Source organism: Nerophis lumbriciformis, linkage group LG28, assembly GCF_033978685.3.
Source record: "Nerophis lumbriciformis linkage group LG28, RoL_Nlum_v2.1, whole genome shotgun sequence".
NCBI classification, from domain to species: domain Eukaryota; kingdom Metazoa; phylum Chordata; class Actinopteri; order Syngnathiformes; family Syngnathidae; genus Nerophis; species Nerophis lumbriciformis.
This window is the reverse complement of record NC_084575.2, coordinates 28,068,424-28,095,284: the sequence shown is the minus strand read 5'-3', so window position 1 is coordinate 28,095,284 and position 26,861 is coordinate 28,068,424. Positions and strand designations below refer to the sequence as shown.

Genomic DNA, 26,861 nt, shown 5'->3' with positions numbered 1-26,861 from the left:
GATGCTATGGTCCACATTACCCAAAAAAAGCGACTTTTAATGTGAACGTACTCTGAGCCGGACATGACGTCATACGCACTGCGGACTTCCGCTCGAGTCGGTCTCAGTACTGGCGTAAATTGTGGCAATTTCAAACATTTTGTGTTATCAAAGTCAACATTTTCTGAATCAAATTATGGCCGGAGAAGATTAAGAAGGAAAAGGACAAGTATTTTGCGGGACATTTTTGCTTCGACGTCTGCTCGAAGAGCGTGTCTGTGGGCGAGCAGGCGGAGACAGGAGTGGTGGAACTTTCACGTGAGTTCTTAAAACGTTTTATTTTTTTACCTGTTTTCTGCTCCGTTGTCAACTATTTATTTAATAACCGTCTATTTTGGCGAATAATTGTGACGGTTATCGCTTATTAATGGCGTTCTGGTCGGATGAATTCACACCGAGGACTCGTCGCATATACGTTCGATTTATTTCCCGCCCAAAAAAAAAACGCTTTTTGAATAAAAAAAAAAAATCGATTTAGAATTGTTACAAATAAGAATCGCCATTAAATCGAAGAAAAACATTTTCTGGACACCCCTAATATATTAATTTAAATACAATTATTTGTTTACAATATAAAGACTTTAATTGATTGATTGAAACTTTGGTTTTTGTACGCACTACAAACTTTTCTCACCAAGTACCACCATAACCGACAACAAAATACAGTAGCGTAGTAGGCCTAAGTATTCATTAAAAACAAGGTAAGTATATTTCATATTTTGGACACTGTAACACAGGGGTGCTCACACTTTTTCTGCAGGCGAGCTACTTTTCAATTGATCAAGTCGTGGGGATCTACCTCATTCATATATATAATTTATATTTACTTATTTATGAAATATATGTTTTTGTTAATAAGTTAAAAGTGTTTAATGATAATGCAAGCATGTTTAACACATAGTTAATATTGTTAATAAATTAAAGGTGTTTAATGATAATACAAGAATGTTTAATACATATAGTTAATATTGTTAATAAATTAAAGGTGTTTAATGATAATACAAGTATGTTTAATACATATAGTTAATATTGTTAACAAGTTAAAGGTGTTTAAAGATAATGCAAGCATGTTTAATACATATAGTTAATATTGTTAACAAGTTAAAGGTGTTTAATGATAATACAAGCATGTTTAATACATATAGTTATTATTAATAAGTTAAAGGTGTTTAAAGATAATACAAGCATGTTTAACACATATAGTTAATATTGTTAACAAGTTAAAGGTGTTTAATGATAATACAAGCATGTTTAACACATATAGTTAATATTGTTAATAAGTTAAAGGTGTTTAAAGATAATGCAAGCATGTTTAACACATATAGTTAATATTGTTAACAAGTTAAGGTGTTTAAAGATAATACAGGCATGTTTAACACATATAGATTCCTTTCTTTCATGAAGACAAGATACCTGATTCTGATGACTTGCATTGATTGGAATCAGACAGTGGTGCTAAAAACGTCCGCATTTTCGAATGAAGGAGAAAAAAGTCCTCCTTTCTGTCCAATACCACATGAAAGTGGTTGGTTTTTGGCATCTTATTTGTCCAGCTTCCGTACTTCTTTGTATACACTTTACAAGAAATACATTGTCGGCAAACTCCGTAGCTTGCTAGCTTGTGCATGCCAGCTTTCTGAGACTCTTGTTTTGTTAGCGCAACTGTGCAGTCGGTCTTTGGAGTTTTGACGACAGGTACGGCGCCAGAGTCTGTTGAAATAAAGTGTTTCTCGCCTTCCAGTCGGTAATTTTAATGAGCTGGCAGCAGCCAGCGTCATCTCAGAAGACCCTCGGGTGCCGTGAATGTCAATCAAGTGACGAAAGTGACGTCATAGTGAAGATTTATGATCGCTCATTTTTAGGACTATTTTTTTAATATCTGGCTGGTGATCGACTGACACACCCTCCGAGATCGACCGGTAGCTCGCGATCGACGTAATGAGCACCCCTGCTGTAACATATTCTGAAATGTCAAAAAGAGGACACATACAGGTAAAAGCCAGTAAATTAGAATATTTTGAAAAACTTGATTTATTTCAGTAATTGCATTCAAAAGGTGTAACTTGTACATTATATTTATTCATTGCACACAGACTGATGCATTCAAATGTTTATTTCATTTAATTTTGATGATTTGAAGTGGCAACAAATGAAAATCCAAAATTCCGTGTGTCACAAAATTAGAATATTACTTAAGGCTAATACAAAAAAGGGATTTTTAGAAATGTTGGCCAACTGAAAAGTATGAAAATGAAAAATATGAGCATGTACAATACTCAATACTTGGTTGGAGCTCCTTTTGCCTCAATTACTGCGTTAATGCGGCGTGGCATGGAGTCGATGAGTTTCTGGCACTGCTCAGGTGTTATGAGAGCCCAGGTTGCTCTGATAGTGGCCTTCAACTCTTCTGCGTTTTTGGGTCTGGCATTCTGCATCTTCCTTTTCACAATACCCCACAGATTTTCTATGGGGCTAAGGTCAGGGGAGTTGGCGGGCCAATTTAGAAGAGAAATACCATGGTCCGTAAACCAGGCACGGGTAGATTTTGCGCTGTGTGCAGGCGCCAAGTCCTGTTGGAACTTGAAATCTCCATCTCCATAGAGCAGGTCAGCAGCAGGAAGCATGAAGTGCTCTAAAACTTGCTGGTAGACGGCTGCGTTGACCCTGGATCTCAGGAAACAGAGTGGACCGACACCAGCAGATGACATGGCACCCCAAACCATCACTGATGGTGGAAACTTTACACTAGACTTCAGGCAACGTGGATCCTGTGCCTCTCCTGTCTTCCTCCAGACTCTGGGACCTCGATTTCCAAAGGAAATGCAAAATTTGCATGGTTGGGTGATGGTTTGGGGTGCCATGTCATCTGCTGGTGTCGGTCCACTCTGTTTCCTGAGATCCAGGGTCAACGCAGCCGTCTACCAGCAAGTTTTAGAGCACTTCATGCTTCCTGCTGCTGACCTGCTCTATGGAGATGGAGATTTCAAGCTCCAACAGGACTTGGCGCCTGCACACAGCGCAAAATCTACACGTGCCTGGTTTACGGACCATGGTATTTCTGTTCTAAATTGGCCCGCCAACTCCCCTGACCTTAGCCCCATAGAAAATCTGTGGGGTATTGTGAAAAGGAAGATGCAGAATGCCAGACCCAAAAACGCAGAAGAGTTGAAGGCCACTATCAGAGCAACCTGGGCTCTCATAACACCTGAGCAGTGCCAGAAACTCATTGACTCCATGCCACGCCGCATTAACGCAGTAATTGAGGCAAAAGGAGCTCCAACCGAGTATTGAGTATTGTACATGCTCATATTTTTCATTTTCATACTTTTCAGTTGGCCAACATTTCTAAAAATCCCTTTTTTGTATTAGCCTTAAGTAATATTCTAATTTTGTGACACACGGAATTTTGGATTTTCATTTGTTGCCACTTCAAATCATCAAAATTAAATGAAATAAACATTTGAATGCATCAGTCTGTGTGCAATGAATAAATATAATGTACAAGTTACACCTTTTGAATGCAATTACTGAAATAAATCAAGTTTTTCAAAATATTCTAATTTACTTGCTTTTACCTGTATATGCGTGCCAAGGCGGGCAGCACGCCAAGGCCGGGACTAGGTGAAAATTTGCCAATGTTACTCGAACTTGCTTTATAAATAATATATTTATTTAAATAAAGCATTTTTCTCCTCTGTTGACAGCAGTGTTGGCGCTAGGAATTTTCAAAATGGGGTCCCAGGGACCCCATCAAGTCATAAAAAATGGGGTACCACAGTAATATTTTGGGTGCCCACTTTTTTGTAAGCGTTTTGAAAACAAATGATAAATGGATCCTGTTATATCTCACATTCTATATTGTGTTTTGGAAAAAGGTTGTCATAAACGTTACTTCATTCATTAAAAAAAATAATAAAAAAAGAAGTAGAAAATGGATGGATGAATGGAAAACACATTTTTAGAAGTATGTTTTTGGGGTGGAGGAGTCTGATCTGGTGCTAGTTAGCTTGAAGCTAACAGCTAGCCTGTCTCCATCCTGGAACAATGTGGATCCTGCGGGAGATTAAAGTGAAGTTTCCATGGACTCACAAGGACTAAAACAAGTCATTTACTGGAAACTTGGCACAGGATGAAGTTAAAAAGGTTGACTTTACACTCACCTTAGTGTTTACCATCAAGTCTTCCTTTTGACAGCACCTCTTGTGTTACCTCTTGTGCGAGTGCAAACTGAGGAAGTGTTTGTCATTGACAAAACTTTCGGCCAATCAAAATTTACGACCAATAAAATCACAATAAACGGGGACGGAAATGTGACCCGGCAAATATAAACTGGCGGAAAGCAGTAATCGAGACAATAAAAAAACAAGCAAGCCGGGCGGTAAATAAAAAAAAGTCCTTTCTGATTTCAATGCTTAAAAAGACACAAAAAGTGCGACAACGCCAACACTGCTTGACAGTATAACAAAATAAGTCACACTTATATTCTGTAACTGTGTGGAATGCTAAAACACCCTCTGCTGCGTTTACAATGTCTTCTCCTTTTCCAGGTCACACAAAGTACTCTGTCAATTTAGCAGACGAGCGCTCGCCCTGCACAGCTGTTTTGTGCTTTGTAGTGTCGATATGGGCTTGTAGATCTTTGGCCCCTTTATTTACCACAGATACAGTATATACGTTCCTGCTTTGCACACAGTGCATTCTGCTTCCCATGTGTCACGGCCAGGACGAAAACACGAATATTTTTTCCGCAAATCATCCGTGAAGTTGCATTTACGTTTCGGCATTTCTTGTTTTCATGTCTGTCTCTCCACTCACTAGCTATATATATATATATATATATATATATATATATATATATATATATATATATATACTGTATATTTACACATTTATTAAAAATAAAATATATAATATAAGTATTCACAGCTTTTGCTCAATATGTTGATGCACTATTGGCAGCAATTACAGGTTCTAGTGCCTTTTTTAGTTTTAATAAATGTGCACAAATAAATACAACATTTCATATTGTCATTATAGGGTATTGTGTGTAGAATTTTGAGGACAAAAAAAATGAATTTATTCCATTTTGGAATAAGGCTGTGACATGACAGAAAGTGAAGCGCTGTGAATACATTCCGGATGCACTGAATCCTGCAAAGAACTGGCATCATGACACTAAAAACCCGGAAGTAGAACCTCTCAAGTCTTGCATGGGCCTTCGAGTCCCGGTCTGTCCAATTCCAAGGCTCTCACAAGCTGATCTTCCAAATCAGTCTGAAGCTCAGGGCCAAGAAACCTGTTCCCAGCAGGTCCCCCAGAGCTGTCAGGTAAGGGATGGAGAAGTTGTCCGGGTCCAAGCCCCGTTGCCACAGCCACCTCACCATCACGTTGGCCGCGTGCAGCAGAATCACCACCTGCCCGGTGACAACACTTGGAAGTAAGGTATCGGTCTTGGTACCGCATCTCGCTTGTTGGCGTGACCCCAGGGTGCAAAGGCGTGCAGGTAAGAAGGTCCCTTTATTAGGTCATGCGTGAACTTACAATAAATTCCGGACTATAAGCCGCTACTGTTTTCCTACACTTTGAACCCTGCGGCTTATAAAACGTTGCGACTAATTTATGGATTTTTCTTCGCTGATGGCCATAATAAAAAAACAACAAGCAAACACACTGAGAATGTGTTTATTGTTTGTGCTATGGCGCCATCTTTTGGACGAGTTTGCTCACTGCAGGTGCTGCTGTGTCTTATTTAGTGCTTTCAACTGGGAGTATAGTGCCGTTCAGTCTTCCAGCCGTCCATAGCGTTACTACTCGTATGGATTCTTCATTCATCAGTCCAAGCAACGTTTGTCATTTTTACAATATAACTAAAACTATTTATAATTACTAAACGGTCTAATTTGGGTTGTCTGTAGGAGTGTTTTCATGCATATTTGTACGTGCTATCATCATTAGCTAATATGCCAACACGTTTTGGAGTGTCTGTGTTAGTGCTATTAACTTACAATGACAGTCTTTTTGTATTGATTCAGTTTCACAATTTTCTCAGTAAATCCACCAAAATGTCACAGTGGAGTTATTGGGTCTGTTTAGCTGATTGGAGAGCTAGCTTCCGCAGCTCGTGGGTCCATGATGATGGCTTCTGTTTTGTTTGATCAGCCTTTTTACTGCCGTGTTACAGACACTGTTTGGAAACAATTAGGTGTGTAAATATTCATTTTGCAACATATATATCTGCGACTTATGCAACGGTGCAGCTAATAAATGGAAAAACATTAATTTTTCCTAAAAAAAAACTTGAGTGGGTGCTGCTTATATACCATTGCACTCTATCGTCCGGAAAATACGGGACCTTCCTGTATTTTGTAATATTTCCTGGCCAGCACCATTATTTTTTGTTCTACTTCCTGTCTGCCTTTGTTTCCCAGCCACTTTACTTCTGGTTTCTTGGCTTTGTAACTAAGAGACTCACCTGCTGGCAATCACTAACCGTAGGACGCTGCTGGATCATTTACTTTGTACCTCATCGTGTTGCTTTGTGTTTTGTCATTAAACAAAAACATCTTTAGCCTGCACTGCCGTCTCTGCAACCTGGGGTTCCAGACCTGCACAACTGTCATAATCACTGAACTATCCACTTTGAAAAGAAAAGTCTCGGCAGACCAATAATTAAGCAACGGTTTTAGACATGTTTTTTGTTTAATTTAAAATCATAATCACTAATATGAAATGCACAGTAAACATTTCCTTTTTATTCAATTTGATTTTGAGGTATGAAAGTATTTTTTAAATCAGCAAAAATAATTATATTTCCTTAAATTGCACAAGTAATTATGCTATTTTTGTGTGTGATCTGACCTGAAGCAGAGCTGCGGACAGGTAGCAGGCGATGAAGGTGGCCGTCATGGCCGTGTGTCCGGCCTGTAGAAGGTGGATCATGTATAAGAAGAGCAGGTGACCGGGGACTACAAGGATGACGAGGACTCTGGCTGATTTGGAATTCACATCTAAATAAAAAATAATAAAAAAATGCTTAAATTACGGTGAAAAATGCTAAGATACAAAATATACAGACAAGTGATTTCTACGGAAATGCTATCTTTTGGTGGTGGTGGGTAGGTTGGGTTAGATCAGGGGTGTCCAAACTTTTTCCCCTAATGGCTGCATTGTGCTAAAAAAGCATGTAAAGTAAAATATAAATAAATATTACTATAATGGATGTATAATTAATATAATTGAATATTAAAAGTATGTGAAAGTTGAGCTCCTACCATGTTTACTTTCATGACAATCTCCCTAAAGTTTTGTAGTCAATCACAAATATCAAGTAGCTAAAATGCGCCCCACATGGATAAGTGTGAGGACAGTGTTTTGTATTTTTTCCCATCATGCTTGGTGATGGATTTAAATGGGTGTAATTCTGATGTTTTTTATGGTGCATGGACGTTTTTTATTTGTTTATTATCCACAAACTGTTATGTGTGACCATGTCTGTTGACATTTTGTGTTCAAATATAAAAAAATGTTTGCTCCATGACTAGCGAAGGTTGTTTGCATTGGGTCATATAAGTGTAGGCTACGCTTTTTTTTTTTTTTTTTTTTTACAAGGCCAAGAATGATAAGTTGTTATAGTTCTGAAATACTCTAACCTGACTGCAGTTCGCTGAGCTCCACACAAAGATCTGGGAGTTCTCAGTAGGTATTTCAGAAGGCAGGGCCTTGTAAAAAAAAATCCTTGTATGAGATTGGATAAACCACTTGTCCGGTATCTTGAATGACGTGCTACTTCAACCACTCACATCGAAATCAACCCCTGTTGAGAAGTACAAATGTTCTTTTTGTCATTTGAGGTCTGAATACTTGCTAAGTTCCCGCCTGCTGCTGTGTTAAAAAGTTGCATACCGCCACCTGCTGCATGGAAATGTAACCACAATCTAAAATCACGACAAATGTGTCTGTGGCGGACCATTGTAGGAATGAGAAACACTACAGGTGAGTACAAAGTGCTTGAGGTCAATCAAATCTGACAGCTCAGTCTTCACATTTATTTCTGCAATTTGTATAATTTTTCTGGTTGGCTCTGACCTGAGGAGCAGAAGGTACCACCAGGTCCTGGACACTTCATGGTCATTTTGAACGGCAGAGCTCCAGGAACACTCCAACAGTGCAGGTAGGTAGACATCCTGCTGGCTTGGATGGCGACCAGATTGCCTCCCACACCTGCTTTGACAAGCGTTGTCAGTGTTGTATATGCAACAGTAAACAGACAAGAGTGTAAAAGTACATGGAAGGAGTTTTACCATCAAGGTTAATGTCCTGCAATATTCATGTACTCTGTTCTCCTCTGAATAACCCTAGAACGGTCGGCAACCGTTGCCCAACCAGTCTAGATGTGTTTTGTGGACTTGGAGAAGGCATTTGACCGTGTCCCTCGGGAAGTCCTGTGGGGAGTGCTCAGAGAGTATGGGGTTTCGGACTGTCTGATTGTGGCGGTCTGCTCCCTGTATGCTCAGTGCCAGAGCTTGGTCCGCATTGCCGGCAGTAAGTCGGACACGTTTCCAGTGAGGGTTGGACTCCGCCAAGGCTGCCCTTTGTCACCGATTCTGTTCATAACTTTTATGGACAGAATTTCTAGGCGCAGTCAAGGCGTTGAGGGGATCTTGTTTGGTGGCTGCAGGATTAGGTCTATGCTTTTTGCAGATGATGTGGTCCTGATGGCTTCATCTGGCCAGGATCTTCAGCTCTCACTGGATCGGTTCGCAGCCGAGTGTGAAGCGACTGGGATGAGAATCAGCACCTCCAAGTCCGAGTCCATGGTTCTCGCCCGGAAAAGGGTGGAGTGCCATCTCCGGGTTGGGGAGGAGATCTTGCCCCAAGTGGGGGAGTTCAAGTACCTCGGAGTCTTGTTCACGAGTGAGGGAAGAGTGGATCGTGAAATCGACAGGCGGATCGGTGCGGCGTCTTCAGTAATGCGGACGCTGTATCGATCCGTTGTGGTGAAGAAGGAGCTGAGCCGGAAGGCAAAGCTCTCAATTTACCGGTCGATCTACGTTCCCATCCTCACCTATGGTCATGAGCTTTGGGTTATGACCGAAAGGACAAGATCACGGGTACAAGCGGCAGAAATGAGTTTCCTCCGCCGGGTGGCGGGGCTCTCCCTTAGAGATAGGGTGAGAAGCTCTGCCATCCGGGGGGAGCTCAAAGTAAAGCCGCTGCTCCTCCACATCGAGAGGAGCCAGATGAGGTGGTTCGGGCATCTGGTCAGGATGCCACCCGAACGCCTCCCTAGGGAGGTGTTTAGGGCACGTCCGACCGGTAGGAGGCCGCGGGGAAGACCCAGGACACGTTGGGAAGACTATGTCTCCCGGCTGGCCTGGGAACGCCTCGGGATCCCCCGGGAAGAGCTGGACGAAGTGGCTGGGGAGAGGGAAGTCTGGGCTTCCCTGCTTAGGCTGCTGCCCCCGCGACCCGACCTCGGATAAGCGGAAGAAGATGGATGGATGGATGGACGGTCGGCAACCGCGCGGCTCTTTAGCGCCGCCCTAGTGGCTCCCAGGATTTTTCAACAATGTATTAAATGGAAAAAGATGAGTGGAAAAAATATATTTTTTGTTTTAATATGGTTTCTGTAGGAGGACAAACATGACACAAACCTTCCTAATTGTTAGAAATCCCACTGTTTATGTCATACATGCTTCACTGATGAGCGCACTTTTGTCCTACTAATTTCGTCGGTCCTTAAACTCACCGTAGTTTGTTTACATGTTCAACTTTCTTCTACGCTGCCACAGAAAGACATGTTTTATGCTACTCCTTTGTCTCATTTTGTCCACCAAACGTTTTATGCTGTGTGTGTGTGAATGCACAAAGGTGAGCTTTGTTGTTATTAACTTGTGTGGAGTGCTAATCATATTTGGTCACTACATGACTGCAGGCTAACCGATGCTAACATGCTATTTAGGCTAGCTGTATGTACATATTGCATCATTATGCCTCTTTATTTATAAATGGTTGATTTAGATTGTACTTTATTGATTCCTTCAGGAGAGTTCCCTCAGGAAAATTAATTTATATAGGCTAGTAAGGTAAAGTTTTGTACCTGACACGTTTCGGCTATCTTGCTTCTGCAGCCTTCGTCAGAGGTATCACGTGATGTCAGAGTGACGTCTGTCACGTGTTATAAGGATTTTTCCATCCCACCTGAGGACCCCAGGGGACACCGCCATCCCACCACCCTCAGGTGGGATGGAAAAATCCATATAACACGTCACAGACGACGTCACGTGACACCTCTGATGAAGGCTGCAGAAGCAAGGTAGCCGAAACTTGTCGTCAGGTACAAAACTTTACCTTACTAGCCTATATAAATCAACCATTTATAAATACACATCAGTAGGCTAAATGCAGAGGTGGGTAGTAACGCGCTACATTTACTCCATGACATCTACTTGAGTAACTTTTGGGATGAATTTTACTTCTAAGTGTAGTTTTAATGCAACATACTTTTACTTGAGTATATTTATAGAGAAGAAACACTACTTTTACTGCGCTCCATTTATCTACATTCAGCTCGCTACTGATTTTTATCGATCTGTTAATGCACGCTTTGTTTGTTTTGGTCTGTCAGACAGACCTTCAAAGTAGGATCTATCGCATGCCTGCGTTTCACCAATCAAAAACAGTCACTGGTGACGTTTGACTCCGTTTCACCAATCAAATACAGTCACTGGTGACGTTTGACTCCGTTTCACCAATCAAATACAGTCACTGGTGACGTTTGACTCAGTTTCACCAATCAAACAGAGCCAGGCGGTCACGTGATTAACTGCACATAAAGTTTCAGCGGCAAACAACAACAAGCTTAAGTTTACATGAACTCAACATCAAATTTGAGAAAGCACATCGCGGTAAGTAACGTTAGTAGATATTTTGTCTGTCACCGTAGGCTGTTGTTAGCTTCCCTGCTATGAATCACTGTCAAATGTACATAGTGTGGGGACATTTATTAACGCACTGCAGCCTCATAGACAGACAGAGACACACACACACATGCATAGAAACACCAATCAGAAGTGCACAGTGTGTTCCCAGGTGCAGCCCACACCTATCAGTTTATGGTTTGCGTAAAGGCTAACTTGTTATTTTCCTTTGTAATCTCTGCATACTGAGCTTATGGTGCTGTTAAGTTATTGTGGCTCAATTTGCCTTAATTTTTTTATGTTAATGTATTATTATTTAATATATATTAATGTTTTAGTTGCTTAAGAGATATTCCTGGCTCTGAATTTGTTCATTGCTATTTTTATGTTTTTGTGCATTATTTGTTGCCGTCATCATTAAACAAACAGGTTACTCATCAGTTACTCAGTACTTGAGTAGTTTTTTCACAACATACTTTCTACTTTTACTCAAGTAAATATTTGGGTGACTACTCATTACTTTTACTTGAGTAATAAATCTCTAAAGTAACAGTACTCTTATTTGAGTACAATTTCTGGCTACTCTACCCACCTCTGGCCAAATGAACCTCTTCAACATATCATTATGCCTCGTTTGTAGGTATATTCGAGCTCATTTAATTTCCTTTCCTTATGTCCTCTGTGTATTTAATTTACATTTGCATGTCTCAAGTCATGACATATCTGTATGCAATATTGGCTGCATTTCTGATAGTCTGTGTGCCATGTTGTTCCAGACCACAGCAAACATTACCCGGGCTTGCAAAGATCGTAAAATATCCATTAGAAGAAGACAGCCTGCCTTTCCTTTAACTTGGACAAACCCATCTATACCTTTTGGTAATTCTAAACCAGTAATTTCCAGGAGTTATCTCACCATCTGAGAAGCCTCCGTTTTACTAAAGTTGTAAAAATGTGTAAAAGAAATAAATCAGCATTTCTGCCAACAAAGATTTGCGTCAGCCTGCAACAGACACATAGTCATTTTGATAGTAGGCTAATATAGACACTTACATCATGTGTTGCCTTCATTATAACGCTTGTATAAGGCTTTACATTTTTTGCGGCTCCAGACATATATTTTTTTTGTATTTTTGGTCCAATATGGCTCTTTCAACATTTTGGGTTGACCTAGAACTACATGGGCATGGTCACGGAGTTTTCCAGCATGGGTGTGAATCGGACCAAAACGTGAGGATTCGTTCAACGCTACAGGAAGTGAAAGTGCTGCACTGGAATGCAAATGCACATCCTGTATCGGGAGACCCAATTCAAGCAGAAATAGTTTGTGGTGAGAGTTGCAGCTGCATGGAAGAGACTCTGCACAAATAGAAGACTGAATGCAGTCGGATCAGGCGAGCGCTTTAACTGAAGTTGTCAGTCCTACCGCTGACAGAATTACAGTGCAGCCAAAAAGTACTCACAGCGCTTTACTTTTTCCACATTTTAATTTACAGCCTCATTCGAAAATTAAATAAAAACAATTCCCCTCAAAGTTCTACAAACAATACCTCATAATGTCAATGTAAAAATGTTTTTATTTTTTCAAATGTATTAAAAATAAAAAGTCGCATACATATATATATATATATATATATATATATATACACACATATATATATATATATATATACATATATATATATATACATATATATGTATATATATATATATGAATGTATATATATGTATATATATATATGTGTATATATATGTATATATATATATATGTATGTATATATATGTATATATACATATATATATATATATATATGTGTGTATATATATATATATGTGTATGTATGTATATGTGTATATGTATGTATGTACCCCCATACCATCACAGATGCTGGCTTTTCAACTTTGCGTCTATAACAATCCGGATGGTTATTTTCCTCTTTGGTCCGGAGGACACGACGTCCACAGTTTCCAAAAACAATTTCAAATGTGGACTCGTCAGACCACAGAACACGTTTCCACTTTGTATCAGTCCATCTTAGATGAGCTCAGGCCCAGCGAAGCCGACGGCGTTTCTGGGTGTTGTTGATAAACGCTTTTCGCCTTGCATAGGAGAGTTTTAACTTGCACTTACAGATGTAGCGACCAACTGTAGTTACTGACAGTGGGTTTCTTAAGTGTTCCTGAGCCCATGTGGTGATATCCTTTACACACTGATGTCGCTTGTTGATGCAGTACAGCCTGAGGGATCGAAGGTCACGGGCTTAGCTGCTTACGTGCAGTGATTTCTCCAGATTCTCTGAACCCTTTGATGATATTACGGACCGTAGATGGTGAAATCCCTAAATTCCTTGCAATAGCTGGTTGAGAAAGGTTTTTCTTAAACTGTTCAACAATTTGCTCACGCATTTGTTGACAAAGTGGTGACCCTCGCCCCATCCTTGTTTGTGAATGACTGAGCATTTAATGGAATCTACTTTTATACACAATCATGGCACCCACCTGTTCCCAATTTGCCTGTTCACCTGTGGGATGTTCCAAATAAGTGTTTGATGAGCATTCCTCAACTTTATCAGTATTTATTGCCACCTTTCCCAACTTCTTTGGCACGTGTTGCTGGCATCAAATTCTAAAGTTAATGATTATTTGCAAAAAAAATAAACGTTTATCAGTTTGAACATCAAATATGTTGTCTTTGTAGCATATTCAACTGAATATGGGTTGAAAATGATTTGCAAATCATTGTATTCCGTTTATATTTACATCTAACACAATTTCCCAACTCATATGGAAACGGGGTTTGTACTTACCTTATTTTTTAATGAATACTTAGACCTACTACGCTACTGTATTTTGTTGTCGGTCATTATGGTGGTACTTGGTGAGAAAAGTTTGAACAGGTGCGTACAAAAACCAAAGTGTTATTGTACGTGTCGTATCGTTTTTGAGAAGTTTTGGTGAATGAAGGTTTTTGAGACCTTATATCTCACTCACCATTGATGACGGGTGTAAACACTGCCATCCCCTCAAAGTTTGGATCGCTCACTGTCCTATCCAGGATCAGACCACCAATACTGGGGGAGACGGCAGCACGGGAGTCACATGAATGCCGGGTCTTGTCCGGGCAGAGAGAAGGAAACATACCAGCTCACCTGCTGATGGACATGGCCAAGATCACCGGCTGCCAGCCTGACCTCAAGACCTCTGTGACGGGCGGAGACTGGCGGGCGACGAGCACACAGACCGGCACCAGAAGCAGGAAGAAGCCACACACTGCAGGAGGTAGGTACCACATGTCTGGACAGAATACATGCCTCATATATTTCTATATCATCTAATAGTCCTTTGGAAGAAACCTCAGAGGTGGACATTGCTGCCCTCTTGTGGCTACAACCACATTATGCAACTCATGTGCAGGAACGTCAGTAGGATTTTTTTTTTTTTTTTACTGAAAACTAAGAGGCCGCTTCTAACAGTGAATACTATTACACAATTTTTTAATGCATTTTATTAGTAGATTTTTTTTAACTAAAATGTAAAAAAAAAATGGTATGTTGCAATAATTTCACCTTAAAATGTAGTGTATATTACTGTAAATGGAAAAACAGTGCTCAGTTGCCAGAATTTTACTGTAAAATTTACATTAGTTTTTTCACTGTAAATAAAAACTGCAATTTTACAGTACAATTTTGGCACCTGAGCTGCCAGTTTCTTTTTGTTTTTTTTTACCACAAATCAACAACTGTAGATTTTTTCGGTGTATTACTGGAAATGCCAAAACGACACCACAGTTTATTACAACGGAGACCCCCGGACTGTTAAACAACTTAAGCTGTACATCAAGCAAGAATGGGAAATAATTCCACCTGAGAAGCTTAAAAAATGTGTCTCCTCAGTTCCCAAACGTTTACTGAGTGTTGTTAAAAGGAAAGGCCATGTAACACAGTGGTGAACATGCCCTTTCCCAACTACTTTGGCACGTGTTGCAGCCATGAAATTTTAAGTTAATTAATATTTGCAACAAAAAAAAAAGGTTTATGAGTTTGAACATCAAATATCTTGTCTTTGTAGTGCATTCAATTGAATATACAATGATTGCAAATCATTGTATTCCGTTTATATTTACATCTAACACAATTTCCCAACTCATATGGAAACGGGGTTTGTACATATGTATGTATATAGGTCAGATTCCTTATTTAACTTGTGACGTCTCGCCAGCCCAAATGAACACGTTTGTCCACCCCTGATCTAGACCCTCACCTCTGTAGCACAGGAAGAAGCTGCTGATCCCTGCCAGCAAAGACAAAGTGATGAGGTCACCCAGGCTCGCAGCGATGGGCGTGGCTACGTTATCTGGGTTGACGCCCACTCTCCTGGAGCACACGATCACCGCCACCATCACCAGACCTGGCCAAGGACAAGAAGAAGATGACGACCAGGTACGTCCTTCCACCGGCGGTTATTGTGTTTTGTCTGACCGAGAGTTAGCGCGGCCACGAAGGCGGTGGTGACGCTGCTGACACACAAGATGGCAGCGTGAAGAACGTCGACTTTCCCTCTGCTCACAACTCCGAGACTCACTGCCGCCACGGCTGCCAGGAAGCCAACAACTGTAGCCTGGACCTTCAGAGTACATTTGATCATTTTTAATGGAACACCTATAAGAACAGGAAGTAGTCTGCGGTGCCTAAACCTATCATAAAAGCACGCCCACAAACATGCAGGTCAACTGGGTGAGAGACCATGGAGTTAACTTAGGGGCCCAAAGTTTTTTTACTAGAAAAAATAAACTGAAAAATCAAGTTTTGATCAAATAAGAGTGTTTTGAGATAAGAGCTGTCTCTCGGCTAATTGCTTTTTAACAGTGACTCACTCAAGATCCGCTCATACCATCGGGTCTTGAATGGATCGATGAATTTTGTTGTCAATGCACTTAAAAAGTACAACGGTATTACATTTTCAGTACACACCCGTCCAAGAACAGACACAAAGTTACAGGATAAATAGAACGGGAACATCAGCGGCGCCATGTCAACTCCTGAGTGAGCTTAGTTTGAGACCAGGAAAAAACCTTGAGCACAATAACATTATATGACATGTATGTACACATTACTGCTTTGCACACTCTTGGCATTCTCTCGATGAGCTTCAAGCACACCTGTGAAGTGAAAACCATTTCAGGTGACTAACTCTTGAAGCTCATCGAGAGAATGCCAAGCGTGTGCAAAGGGGGGCTATTTTGAAGAAACGAGAATACAAAACATGTTTTCAGTTATTACACCTTTTTTTGTTGAGTACATAACTCCACATGTGTTCATTCATACAAACCCCGTTTCCATATGAGTTGGGAAATTGTGTTAGATGTAAATATAAACGGAATACAATGATTTGCAAATCCTTTTCAACCCATATTCAATTGAATCCACTACAAAGACAACATATTTGATGTTCAAACTCATAAACTTTATTTATTTTTTTGCAAATAATAATTAACTTAGAATTTCATGGCTGCAACACGTGCCAAAGTAGTTGGGAAAGGGCATGTTCACCACTGTGTTACATGGCCTTTCCTTTTAACAACACTCAGTAAACGTTTGGGAACTGAGGAGACACATTTTTTAAGCTTCTCGGGTGGAATTCTTTCCCATTCTTGCTTGATGTACAGCTTAAGTTGTTCAGCAGTCCGGGGGTCTCCGTTGTGGTATTTTAGGCTTCATAATGCGCCACACATTTTCAATGGGAGACAGGTCTGGGCTACAGGCAGGCCAGTCTAGTACCCGCACTCTTTTACTATGAAGCCACGTTGATGTAACACGTGGCTTGGCATTGTCTTGCTGAAATAAGCAGGGGCGTCCATGGTAACGTTACTTGGATGGCAACATATGTTGCTCCAAAACCTGTATGTACCTTTCAGCATTAATGGCGCCTTCACAGATGTGTAAGTTACCCATGTCTTGGGCACTAATACACCCCCATACCATCACAGATGCTGGCTTTTCAACTTTGCGCCTATAACAATCCGGATGGTTCTTTTCCTCTTTGGTCCGGAGGACACGACGTCCACAGTTTCCAAAAACAATTTGAAATGTGGACTCGTCAGACCACAGAACACTTTTCCACTTTGTATCAGTCCATCTTAGATGAGCTCAGGCCCAGCGAAGCCGGCTGCGTTTCTGGGTGTTGTAGATAAACGGTTTTCGCCTTGCATAGGAGAGTTTTAACTTGCACTTACAGATGTAGCAATCAACTGTAGTTACTGACAGTGGGTTTCTGAAGTGTTCCTGAGCCCATGTGGTGATATCCTTTACACACTGATGTCGCTTGTTGATGCAGTACAGCCTGAGGGATCGAAGGTCACGGGCTTAGCTGCTTACGTGCAGTGATTTCTCCAGATTCTCTGAAGCCTTTGATGATATTACGGACCGTAGATGGTGAAATCCCTAAATTCCTTGCAATAGCTGGTTGAGAAAGGTTTTTCTTAAACTGTTCAACAATTTGCTCACGCATTTGTTGACAAAGTGGTGACCCTCGCCCCATCCTTGTTTGTGAATGACTGAGCATTTCATGGAATCTACTTTTATACCCAATCATGGCACCCACCTGTTCCCAATTTGCCTGTTCACCTGTGGGATGTTCCAAATAAGTGTTTGATGAGCATTCCTCAACTTTATCAGTATTTATTGCCACCTTTCCCAACTTCTTTGTCACATGTTGCTGACATCAAATTCTAAAGTTAATGATTTGCAAAAAAATTTTTTTTTATCAGTTTGAACATCAAATATGTTGTCTTTGTAGCATATTCAACTGAATATGGGTTGAAAATGATTTGCAAATCATTGTATTCCGTTTATATTTACATCTAACACAATTTCCCAACTCATATGGAAACGGGGTTTGTAGTTTTGATGCCTTCAGTCACAATAGTCATGAAAATAAAGAAAACGCATTGAATGAGAAGTACACAGGTACCGGTACCAATATGTATTTCGATACTTTTCTAAATAAAGGGGAACGCAAAAATGGCTTTATTTTAATAAAACATCTTACGGTGCATTAAACATATGTTTCTCATTGCAATCCAAGAACAATTTTATTCTTAAATAAAATAGTGAACATACGAAACAACTTGTCTTTTATTAGTAAGTAAGCAAACAAAGGATCCTAATTTAGCCTGCTGACATATGCAGTAACATATTGTGTCATTTCCCATTCTATTATTTTGTCAAAATTATGAGGGACAAGCGGTAGAAATTATTATTTTTAATATACTTGTTCATTTACTGTTAATGTCTGGTTATTTTCTGTTTTAACATGTGCTATCTACACTTGTGTTAAAATGTAATAATCACGTATTCTTCTGTTGTTTGATACTTTACATTAGTTTTGGATGATACCAGAGGTGTGGACTCGAGTCACATGACTTGGACTCGAGTCAGACTCGAGTCATGAATTTGATGACTTTAGACTCGACTTGACAAAATGTAAAGAGACTTGCAACTCGACTTAGACTTTAACATCAATGACTTGTGACTTCACTTGGACTTGAGCCTTTTGACTTGACATGACTTGACATGACTTGCCACTTTCCCCAAAATCCAAAGCTTAAAAAGTTATTTGGGAGCGCTCCGTATTTTTCATTTTCTTCGTCTGTCTATCAGCGTGTTATTCCTGTCAGCTGGTGTGCTGTCAGTACAACAGCCAATCAAATTAGAACTACGTTGTTTTCATCACACAGCATTCATCCAATCAAATTGCAGGACAACCAGTGAACAAGAGTTGTCCAACAACGTGCCAGTGATAAACAATTATGTTAAAGTTGGTTTCGTTCGGGTATAAAAACTACGACTTGGTCAACAAAAAACGAATTGCCGTATGCAAATCACACAGTTCGAATATTACAGACGGAGACGCAACAACTTCCAACTTCGTTCGACATTTGAAGTTGCACAAAGAAGGGTAAGTTTTGAATGTAAGATAACGTTTATTGGCTAAGTAACGTGACTTTTATTTGCTGTGTAGTTAAATCAGTGAGGCTGCAAACTCACTGCTAATGTTATAACCATAGACATCTTATAAGTAGACGCAGCATAGAGCGCTACTGCCTACTGGCGCAGACGAGGCGCGGGGCCGCCATCTTGGAGTGGTGATCCGCTCCACTCAGTGCAATTCATTTGGCAGGAGCAATGAACTGTCAGCGCATTTAATTCATTTTACCTCACTGAATACCACTGATTTTCACGCGCTTTTTTGTCATACGTGTGTAACAGACACATGTTTTGGCGTGTTTTATTATTCATAGTTTGCTTAACAGTAATATAATATTCTTATACGCTATAAGTGACCAGACGTCCGAGATCAAAACTGGGAATAAAGTTAAAGTTAAAGTACCAATGATTGTCACACACACACTAGGTGTGGCGAGATTATTCTCTGCATTTGACCCATCACCCTTGATCACCCCCTGGGAGGTGAGGGGAGCAGTGGGCAGCAGCGGTGGCCGCGCCCGGGAATCATTTTGGTGATTTAACCCCCAATTCCAACCCTTGATGCTGAGTGCCAAGCAGGGAGGTAATGGGTCACATTTTTTATAGTCTTTGGTATGACTCGGCCGGGGTTTGAACTCACAACCTACCGATCTCAGGGCGGACACTCTAACCACTAGGCCACTGAGTAGGTATATATGAGTAGGTATATAATCCCAGAGAAGGGGAAAAAAAAGTGTAAACTATTTTTAAGTTGAAGAAACAATATGATTAGGTTATATATACATATGCGTGTATCCTACATAAACAATGTATGAATACATTAGATATCTATGTATCTTAGGGACCTATAGACTGTATCTCTGTTGCTTCAGCAGCAGAGAGTTTATTCTGTCTTGACACTTTGTATTGATATTTTCTATTACATTCTTCCCTTAAATGATAATGTTTGCAGTGATTGTTTTATATGTATTATTTTATGTAAGTCGCTTTGGATAAAAGCGTCTGCCAAATACTTAAACATATATAAACACCTGAAAGTCTTCATATCAGCTAAAACCACCAATCTGTTTCACTGGATTCAGAATAAAACCAAATTCCCAACAATGTTAGTATTTGAATATTGTTACTTGAAGACTGATTCCTGGTTACAATTATACTGTTAAGAAAGTATTGTCTTATACTTTGCCTAAAATGAGAATGCATCATAATCAGTAGTGGCTGGTGAATTTTGTTTTAGGTGGGGCTGAAAGTTTGTAAACCAAACCCCTGTAGGGGCGTCATCCTCCCTCAGAAGATTTCTTTGTGATTTTCACATACAAATATTGAAGATCTTTGATCCTTCTCAACTCTGTGTTAATATTATTTTCATAAAATACAACCAATAGTACGTTAATGTTAAATCTTACTTGTGAAAAGTAATCCCCCGATTCCTATTTTCAACAGTCTGCTCATTTGAGCAGGAAAACGCTGAACACCATCTTTGTTTTCTACCTTTCAACTGTCAGTTTAGGCTGCTCGCCGGCTCCTCATCACCACTTCAAGATGGCGGGCAAATTGCTCACGTCACAGCAACCAATGCTGCGTCTACTTATAAGATGTCTATGGTTATAACGTAATTGCAAACACGGCAATCTGTTGCGTCCACTGCAGTTTGCTACCTTATTCATACTTTTTGTCAAGTGATTTTTTTTTAAGCAGGGTTTCATGAGGTACCTATACATAACGTTACGTTAGTCAATGTATCACACACAGTAACGTAACGTTAGTCAATGTATCACACACAGTAACATTACGTTAGTCAATGTATCACACACAGTAACGTAACGTTAGACGGCAGTCAGCAGCACCGCGTATTTTAGCCACCTACAAAAAGACAAACATAGTCAAATAAAGGTCAGTTAAAATGTATACTATATTAAGAATATGTGTACATATTGCATAGGGTCCTGACATCTAAAAAGTACAACTCTGTTCATTGTTATGTTCATATATTTGTTATGTTTTTCATGTGTACGCACACATAAACACACATACAGTATGAGATGAGATCAATGAGATAAGGTAAGAACAGGATAGAAACTGCTGTGGAACTAGTTACAATGCAATATGCCATGGAAATACAATGTTAACACTTTTGTGCAAATAAATACAGTTGCGCTTGTTTTTTTCAAATGTGTTTATTCTGTAAAGGAATGAGTTACATGTTTAAAATGACTGGTTAATAGTGCTATTTTGAAGTGCAATGTCAGCACTATCTTTTTCCCTGCAATTTCAAATGCACTTGTTTTAATAAATAAATACAGCGTTTTAAAAGCATACACAATCTGTGTAAATATATTAGTCTGTGGTTAAATGACTTGAAAGGACTCGAAACTCAAAATGCAGGACTTGGGACTTGACTTGAGACTTTCCAGTCTTGACTTTGGACTTGACTCGGACTTGCCCTGTCTTGACTCGGGACTTGACTCGAGACTTGAGGGTAAAGACTTGAGACTTACTTGTGACTTGCAAAGCAATGACTTGGTCCCACCTCTGGATGATACCATACATCTGTGTATTTATTTGACACCATGGAAGCGAGGATTAGTGATTTAGAAGTAAGTAAAACACTGCCGACTGTGGATGGACGTTAGCCGCCATGTATAAAGCGCCTCTTCCTGAGGACGTTTCAGTGTTATAGCTTCACATTTAACGTTAGTTTTTAAAGGGGAACATTATCACAATTTTAGAATGGTTAAAACCATTAAAAATCAGTTCCCAGTGGCTTATTATATTTTTCGAAGTTTTTTTCAAAATTTTACCCATCACGCAATATCCCTAAAAAAAGCTTCAAAGTGCCTGATTTTAACCATCGTTATATACACCCGTCCATTTTCCTGTGACGTCACATAGTGATGCCAACACAAACAAACATGACGGAAAGAACAGCAAGCTATAGCGACATTAGCTCGGATTCAGACTCGGATTTCAGCGGCTTAAGCGATTCAACAGATTACGCATGTATTGAAACGGATGGTTGTAGTGTGGAGGCAGGTAGCGAAAACGAAATTGAAGAAGAAACTGAAGCTATTGAGCCATATCGGTTTGAACCGTATGCAAGCGAAACCGACGAAAACGACACGACAGCCAGCGACACGGGAGAAAGCGAGGACGAATTCGGCGATCGCCTTCTAACCAACGATTGGTATGTGTTTGTTTGGCATTAAAGGAAACTAACAACTATGAACTAGGTTTACAGCATATGAAATACATTTGGCAACAACATGCACTTTGAGAGTGCAGACAGCCCAGTTTTCATCAATTAATATATTCTGTAGACATACCCTCATCCGCGCTCTTTTCCTGAAAGCTGATCTGTCCAGTTTTGGAGTTGATGTCAGCAGGCCAGGGAAGCTAGGGTCGATATTCTTCTCTTGATCATCTTCGGGACGGTGTGAGCCAAGACATCCAGTGGGTTTAGCTCGCTCGTCTGCGGGAACAAACTGCCGCCATTGCTTGCCGTGCTACCGAGGTTCTTTGTCCCTGAATTGCTCACACACTCCGGCAGATTCAATGGGGGTCTGGCGGCAGATTTCTTTGACTTTATCGTTGGAAATGCATCTGCTTTGAGTGTCGCAGGATATCCACACATTCTTGCCATCTCTGTCGTAGCATAGCTTTCGTCGGTAAAGTGTGCGGAACAAACGTCCAATTTCTTGCCACTTTCGCATCTTTGGGCCACTGGTGCAACTTGAATCCGTCCCTGTTCGTGTTGTTACACCCTGCGACAACACACCAACGAGGCATGATGTCTCCAAGGTACGGAAAACAGTCGAAAAAACGGAAAATAACAGAGCTGATTTGACTCGGTGTTTGAGAAAATGGCGGATTGCTTCCCGTGACGTCATCGCTCCGAGAGCGAATATTAGAAAGGCGTTTAATTCGCCAAAATTCACCCATTTAGAGTTCGGAAATCGGTTAAAAAAATATATGGTCTTTTTTCTGCAACATCAAGGTATATATTGACGATTACATAGGTCTGGTGATAATGTTCCTCTTTAAGCCAAAATGCGTCCATTCTCCCTTTTCTGTCTACACACTGTGTCTGCTTGTAAGTACTCTGTGATTGTGCGTTGCCGAACATGCTCCTCTGCTCACAGCAATGCCAGTTTAAAAAAAAAAAGGAAACCAGTACTTTTTAGAAGCGGTATAGTACCGTTTTTGATTCATTAGCATCGCGGTACTTTACTAGTACCGGTATACCGCACAACCCTACTTCAAAGTGTGCAGTTTTTTACTAAAATAGGGACTTTTGTCGAGTGTAGAATCAATTATTTATGTTTACATTGATTCTTATGGTGAACTCTGCTTCACTGTACAAACTTTTCGATTTACCGCCATGTTGAAGACCTAATTAAGTTTGTTAATCGAAGTTCCAAAGTAGCTCCATGCATGTCATTATGGTGTCCGCCAAAACACGATGATAATAACGCCATATAGTGTGTGTGTGTGTGTGTGTGTGTGTGTGTGTGTGTGTGTGTGTGTCACCTGAATGAGAGCCAGATTACAGCTAACTGTCTTCCACAGCTGCTGAGGCTCCTCCAGCTGCCCGGTGTTGGCCTGTAGGTTGGAGGAGCAGAGTTGTTCTGCACATAAGCAAACAGGTCGGTAATCTACAGTCGTGGTCAAAAGTTTACATACACTTGTAAAGAACATAATGTCATGGCTGTCTAGTGTTTCCAATCATTTCTACAACTCTTATTTCTTTGTGATAGAGTGATTGGAGCACATACTTGTTGGTCACAAAAAAAAACATTCATGAAGTTTGGTTCTTTTATGAATTTATTATGGGTCTACTGAAAATGTGAGCAAATGTGCTGGGTCAAAAGTATACATACAGCAATGTTAATATTTGGTTACATGTCCCTTGGCAAGTTTCACTGCAATAAGGCGCTTTTGGTAGCCATCCACAAGCTTCTGGTTGAATATTTGTCCACTCCTCTTGACAAAATTGGTGCAGTTCAGCTCAATTTGTTTTTTTTCTGACATGGACTTGTTTCTTCAGCATTGTCCAGTCATACTTTGGGAAGGCCATTCTAAAACCTTCATTCTAGCATGATTTAGCCATTCCTTTACCACTTTTGACGTGTGTTTGGGGTCATTGTCCTGTTGGAACACCAAACTGCGCCCAAGACCCAACCTCCGGCCTGATGATTTTAGGTTGTCCTAAAGAATTTGGAGGTAATCCTCCTTTTTCATTGTCTCATTTAAAGCACCAGTTCCATTGGCAGCAAAACAGGCCCAGAGCATAATACTACCACCACCATGCTTGACGGTAGGAATGATGTTCCTGGGATTAAAGGCCTCACTTTTTCTCCTCCAAACATACCGTATTTTTCGGACGATAAGTCGCAGTTTTTTTCATAGTTTGGCCGGGCTCCAGTGCGATTTATATATGTTTTTTTCTTTCTTTATTATGCATTTTCGGCAGGTGCGACGTATACTCCGAAAAATACGGTATTGCTGGGTATTGTGGCCAAACAGCTCAATTTTTGTTTCATCTGACATCACATGGACAAAGATAAGACCTTCTGGAGGAAAGTTCTGTGGTCAGATGAAACAAAAATTGAGCTGTTTGGCCACAATACCCAGCAATATGTTTGGAGGAGAAAAGGTGAGGCCTTTAATCCCAGGAACACTAATCCTACCGTCAAGCATGGAGGTGGTAATATTATGCTGTGGGCTTGTTTTGCTGCCAATGGAACTGGTGCTTTACAGAAAGTAAATGTGACAATGGAAAAAGGAGGATTACCTCCAAATTCTTCAGGACAACCTAAAATCATCAGCCCGGAGGTTGGGTCTTGGGCGCAGTTGGGTGTTCCAACAGGACAATGACCCCAAACACACGTCAAAAGTGGTAAAGGAATGGCTAAATCAGGCTAGAATTAAGGTTTTAGAATGGCCTTCCCAAAGTCCTGACTTAAACGTGTGGACAATGCTGAAGAAACAAGTCCATGTCAGAAAACCAACACATTTAGCTGAACTGCACCAATTTTGTCAAGAGGAGTGGTCAAAAATTCAAGCAGAAGCTTGTGGATGGCTACCAAAGCACCTTATTGCAGTGAAACTTGCCAAGGGACATGTAACCAAATATTAACATTGCTGTATGTATACTTTGCTCACATTTTCAGTAGACCCATAATAAATTCATAAAAGAACCAAACTTCATGAATGTTTTTTGTGACCAACAAGTATGTGCTCCAATCACTACATCACAAAAACATAAGAGTTGTAGAAATGATTGGAAACTCAAGACAGCCATGACATTATGTTCTTTACAAGTGTATGTAAACTTTTGACCACGACTGTACAGGTAAAAGCCAGTAAATTAGAATATTTTGAAAAACTTGATTTATTTCAGTAATTGCATTCAAAAGGTGTAACTTGTACATTATATTTATTCATTGCACACAGACTGATGCATTCAAATGTTTATTTCATTTAATTTTGATGATTTGAAGTGGCAACAAATGAAAATCCAAAATTCCGTGTGTCACAAAATTAGAATATTGTGTAAGGGTTAAATTTTGAAGACACCTGGTGCCACAAACTAATCAGCTGATTAACTCAAAACACCTGTAAAGGGCTTTAAATGGTCTCTTAGTCCAGTTCTGAAGCCTACACAAACATGGGGAAGACTTCAGATTTGACAGCTGTCCAAAAGGCAACCATCGACACATTGCACAAGGAGGGAAAGACACAAAAGGTTATTGCTGAAGAGGCTGGCTGTTCTCAGAGCTCTGTGTCCAAACACATTAATGGAGAGGCAAAGGGAAGGAAAAACTGTGGTCAGAAAAAGTGTACAAGCGATAGGGATCACCGCGCCCTGGTCAAGATTGTGAAAAAAAACCCATTCAAAAATGTGGGGGAGATTCAGAAGGAGTGGACAGCTGCTGGAGTCAGTGCTTCAAGATCCACCACCAAGAGACGCTTGAAAGACATGGGTTTCAACTGCCGCATACCTCGTGTCAAGCCACTGTTGACCAAGAAACAGCGCGAAAAGCGTCTCACCTGGGCTAAGGAAAAAAAGAGCTGGACTGCTGCTGAGTGGTCCAAAGTCATGTTTTCTGACGAAAGCAAATTTTGCATTTCCTTTGGAAATCGAGGTCCCAGAGTCTGGAGGAAGACAGGAGAGGCACAGGATCCACGTTGCCTGAAGTCTAGTGTAAAGTTTCCACCATCAGTGATGGTTTGGGGTGCCATGTCATCTGCTGGTGTAGGTCCACTCTGTTTCCTGAGATCCAGGGTCAACGCAGCCGTCTACCAGCAAGTTTTAGAGCACTTCATGCTTCCTGCTGCTGACCTGCTCTATGGAGATGGAGATTTCAAGTTCCAACAGGACTTGGCGCCTGCACACAGCGCAAAATCTACCCGTGCCTGGTTTACGGACCATGGTATTTCTGTTCTAAATTGGCCCGCCAACTCCCCTGACCTTAGCCCCATAGAAAATCTGTGGGGTATTGTGAAAAGGAAGATGCAGAATGCCAGACCCAAAAACGCAGAAGAGTTGAAGGCCACTATCAGAGCAACCTGGGCTCTCATAACACCTGAGCAGTGCCAGAAACTCATCGACTCCATGCCACGCCGCATTAACGCAGTAATTGAGGCAAAAGGAGCTCCAACCAAGTATTGAGTATTGTACATGCTCATATTTTTCATTTTCATACTTTTCAGTTGGCCAACATTTCTAAAAATCCCTTTTTTGTATTAGCCTTAAGTAATATTCTAATTTTGTGACACACGGAATTTTGGATTTTCATTTGTTGCCACTTCAAATCATCAAAATTAAATGAAATAAACATTTGAATGCATCAGTCTGTGTGCAATGAATAAATATAATGTACAAGTTACACCTTTTGCATGCAATTACTGAAATAAA

The 26,861-nt window shown here is 40.4% G+C and overlaps 1 protein-coding gene and 1 long non-coding RNA gene across 3 annotated transcripts in view; one reads left to right on the top strand and one right to left on the bottom strand.

Moving 5' to 3' along the window:
• Positions 1-26,861, top strand: part of LOC133571027 (uncharacterized) — a 31,962-nt gene continuing 5,101 nt past the window's right edge. Inside the window, exons 1-3 of the long non-coding RNA XR_012051414.1 lie at positions 1-297; positions 14,014-14,237; positions 15,227-15,397. This is a non-coding gene — a long non-coding RNA (uncharacterized lncRNA). The remainder of the gene's footprint in view (positions 298-14,013; positions 14,238-15,226; positions 15,398-26,861) is intronic.
• The window catches only part of LOC133571026 (solute carrier family 41 member 1-like), a 39,844-nt gene continuing 17,983 nt past the window's right edge, over positions 5,001-26,861 (bottom strand). For both annotated transcript variants that reach the window (XM_061923995.1, XM_061923996.1), the window contains exons 3-10: positions 23,471-23,542; positions 15,437-15,581; positions 15,219-15,365; positions 14,108-14,252; positions 13,950-14,029; positions 8,125-8,259; positions 6,898-7,046; positions 5,001-5,453 (exon numbers count right to left, since the gene is read on the bottom strand). In XM_061923995.1, the coding sequence (XP_061779979.1) occupies positions 5,289-5,453; positions 6,898-7,046; positions 8,125-8,259; positions 13,950-14,029; positions 14,108-14,252; positions 15,219-15,365; positions 15,437-15,581; positions 23,471-23,542 (1,038 nt within the window). In that variant the 3' untranslated portion in view covers positions 5,001-5,288. The remainder of the gene's footprint in view (positions 5,454-6,897; positions 7,047-8,124; positions 8,260-13,949; positions 14,030-14,107; positions 14,253-15,218; positions 15,366-15,436; positions 15,582-23,470; positions 23,543-26,861) is intronic.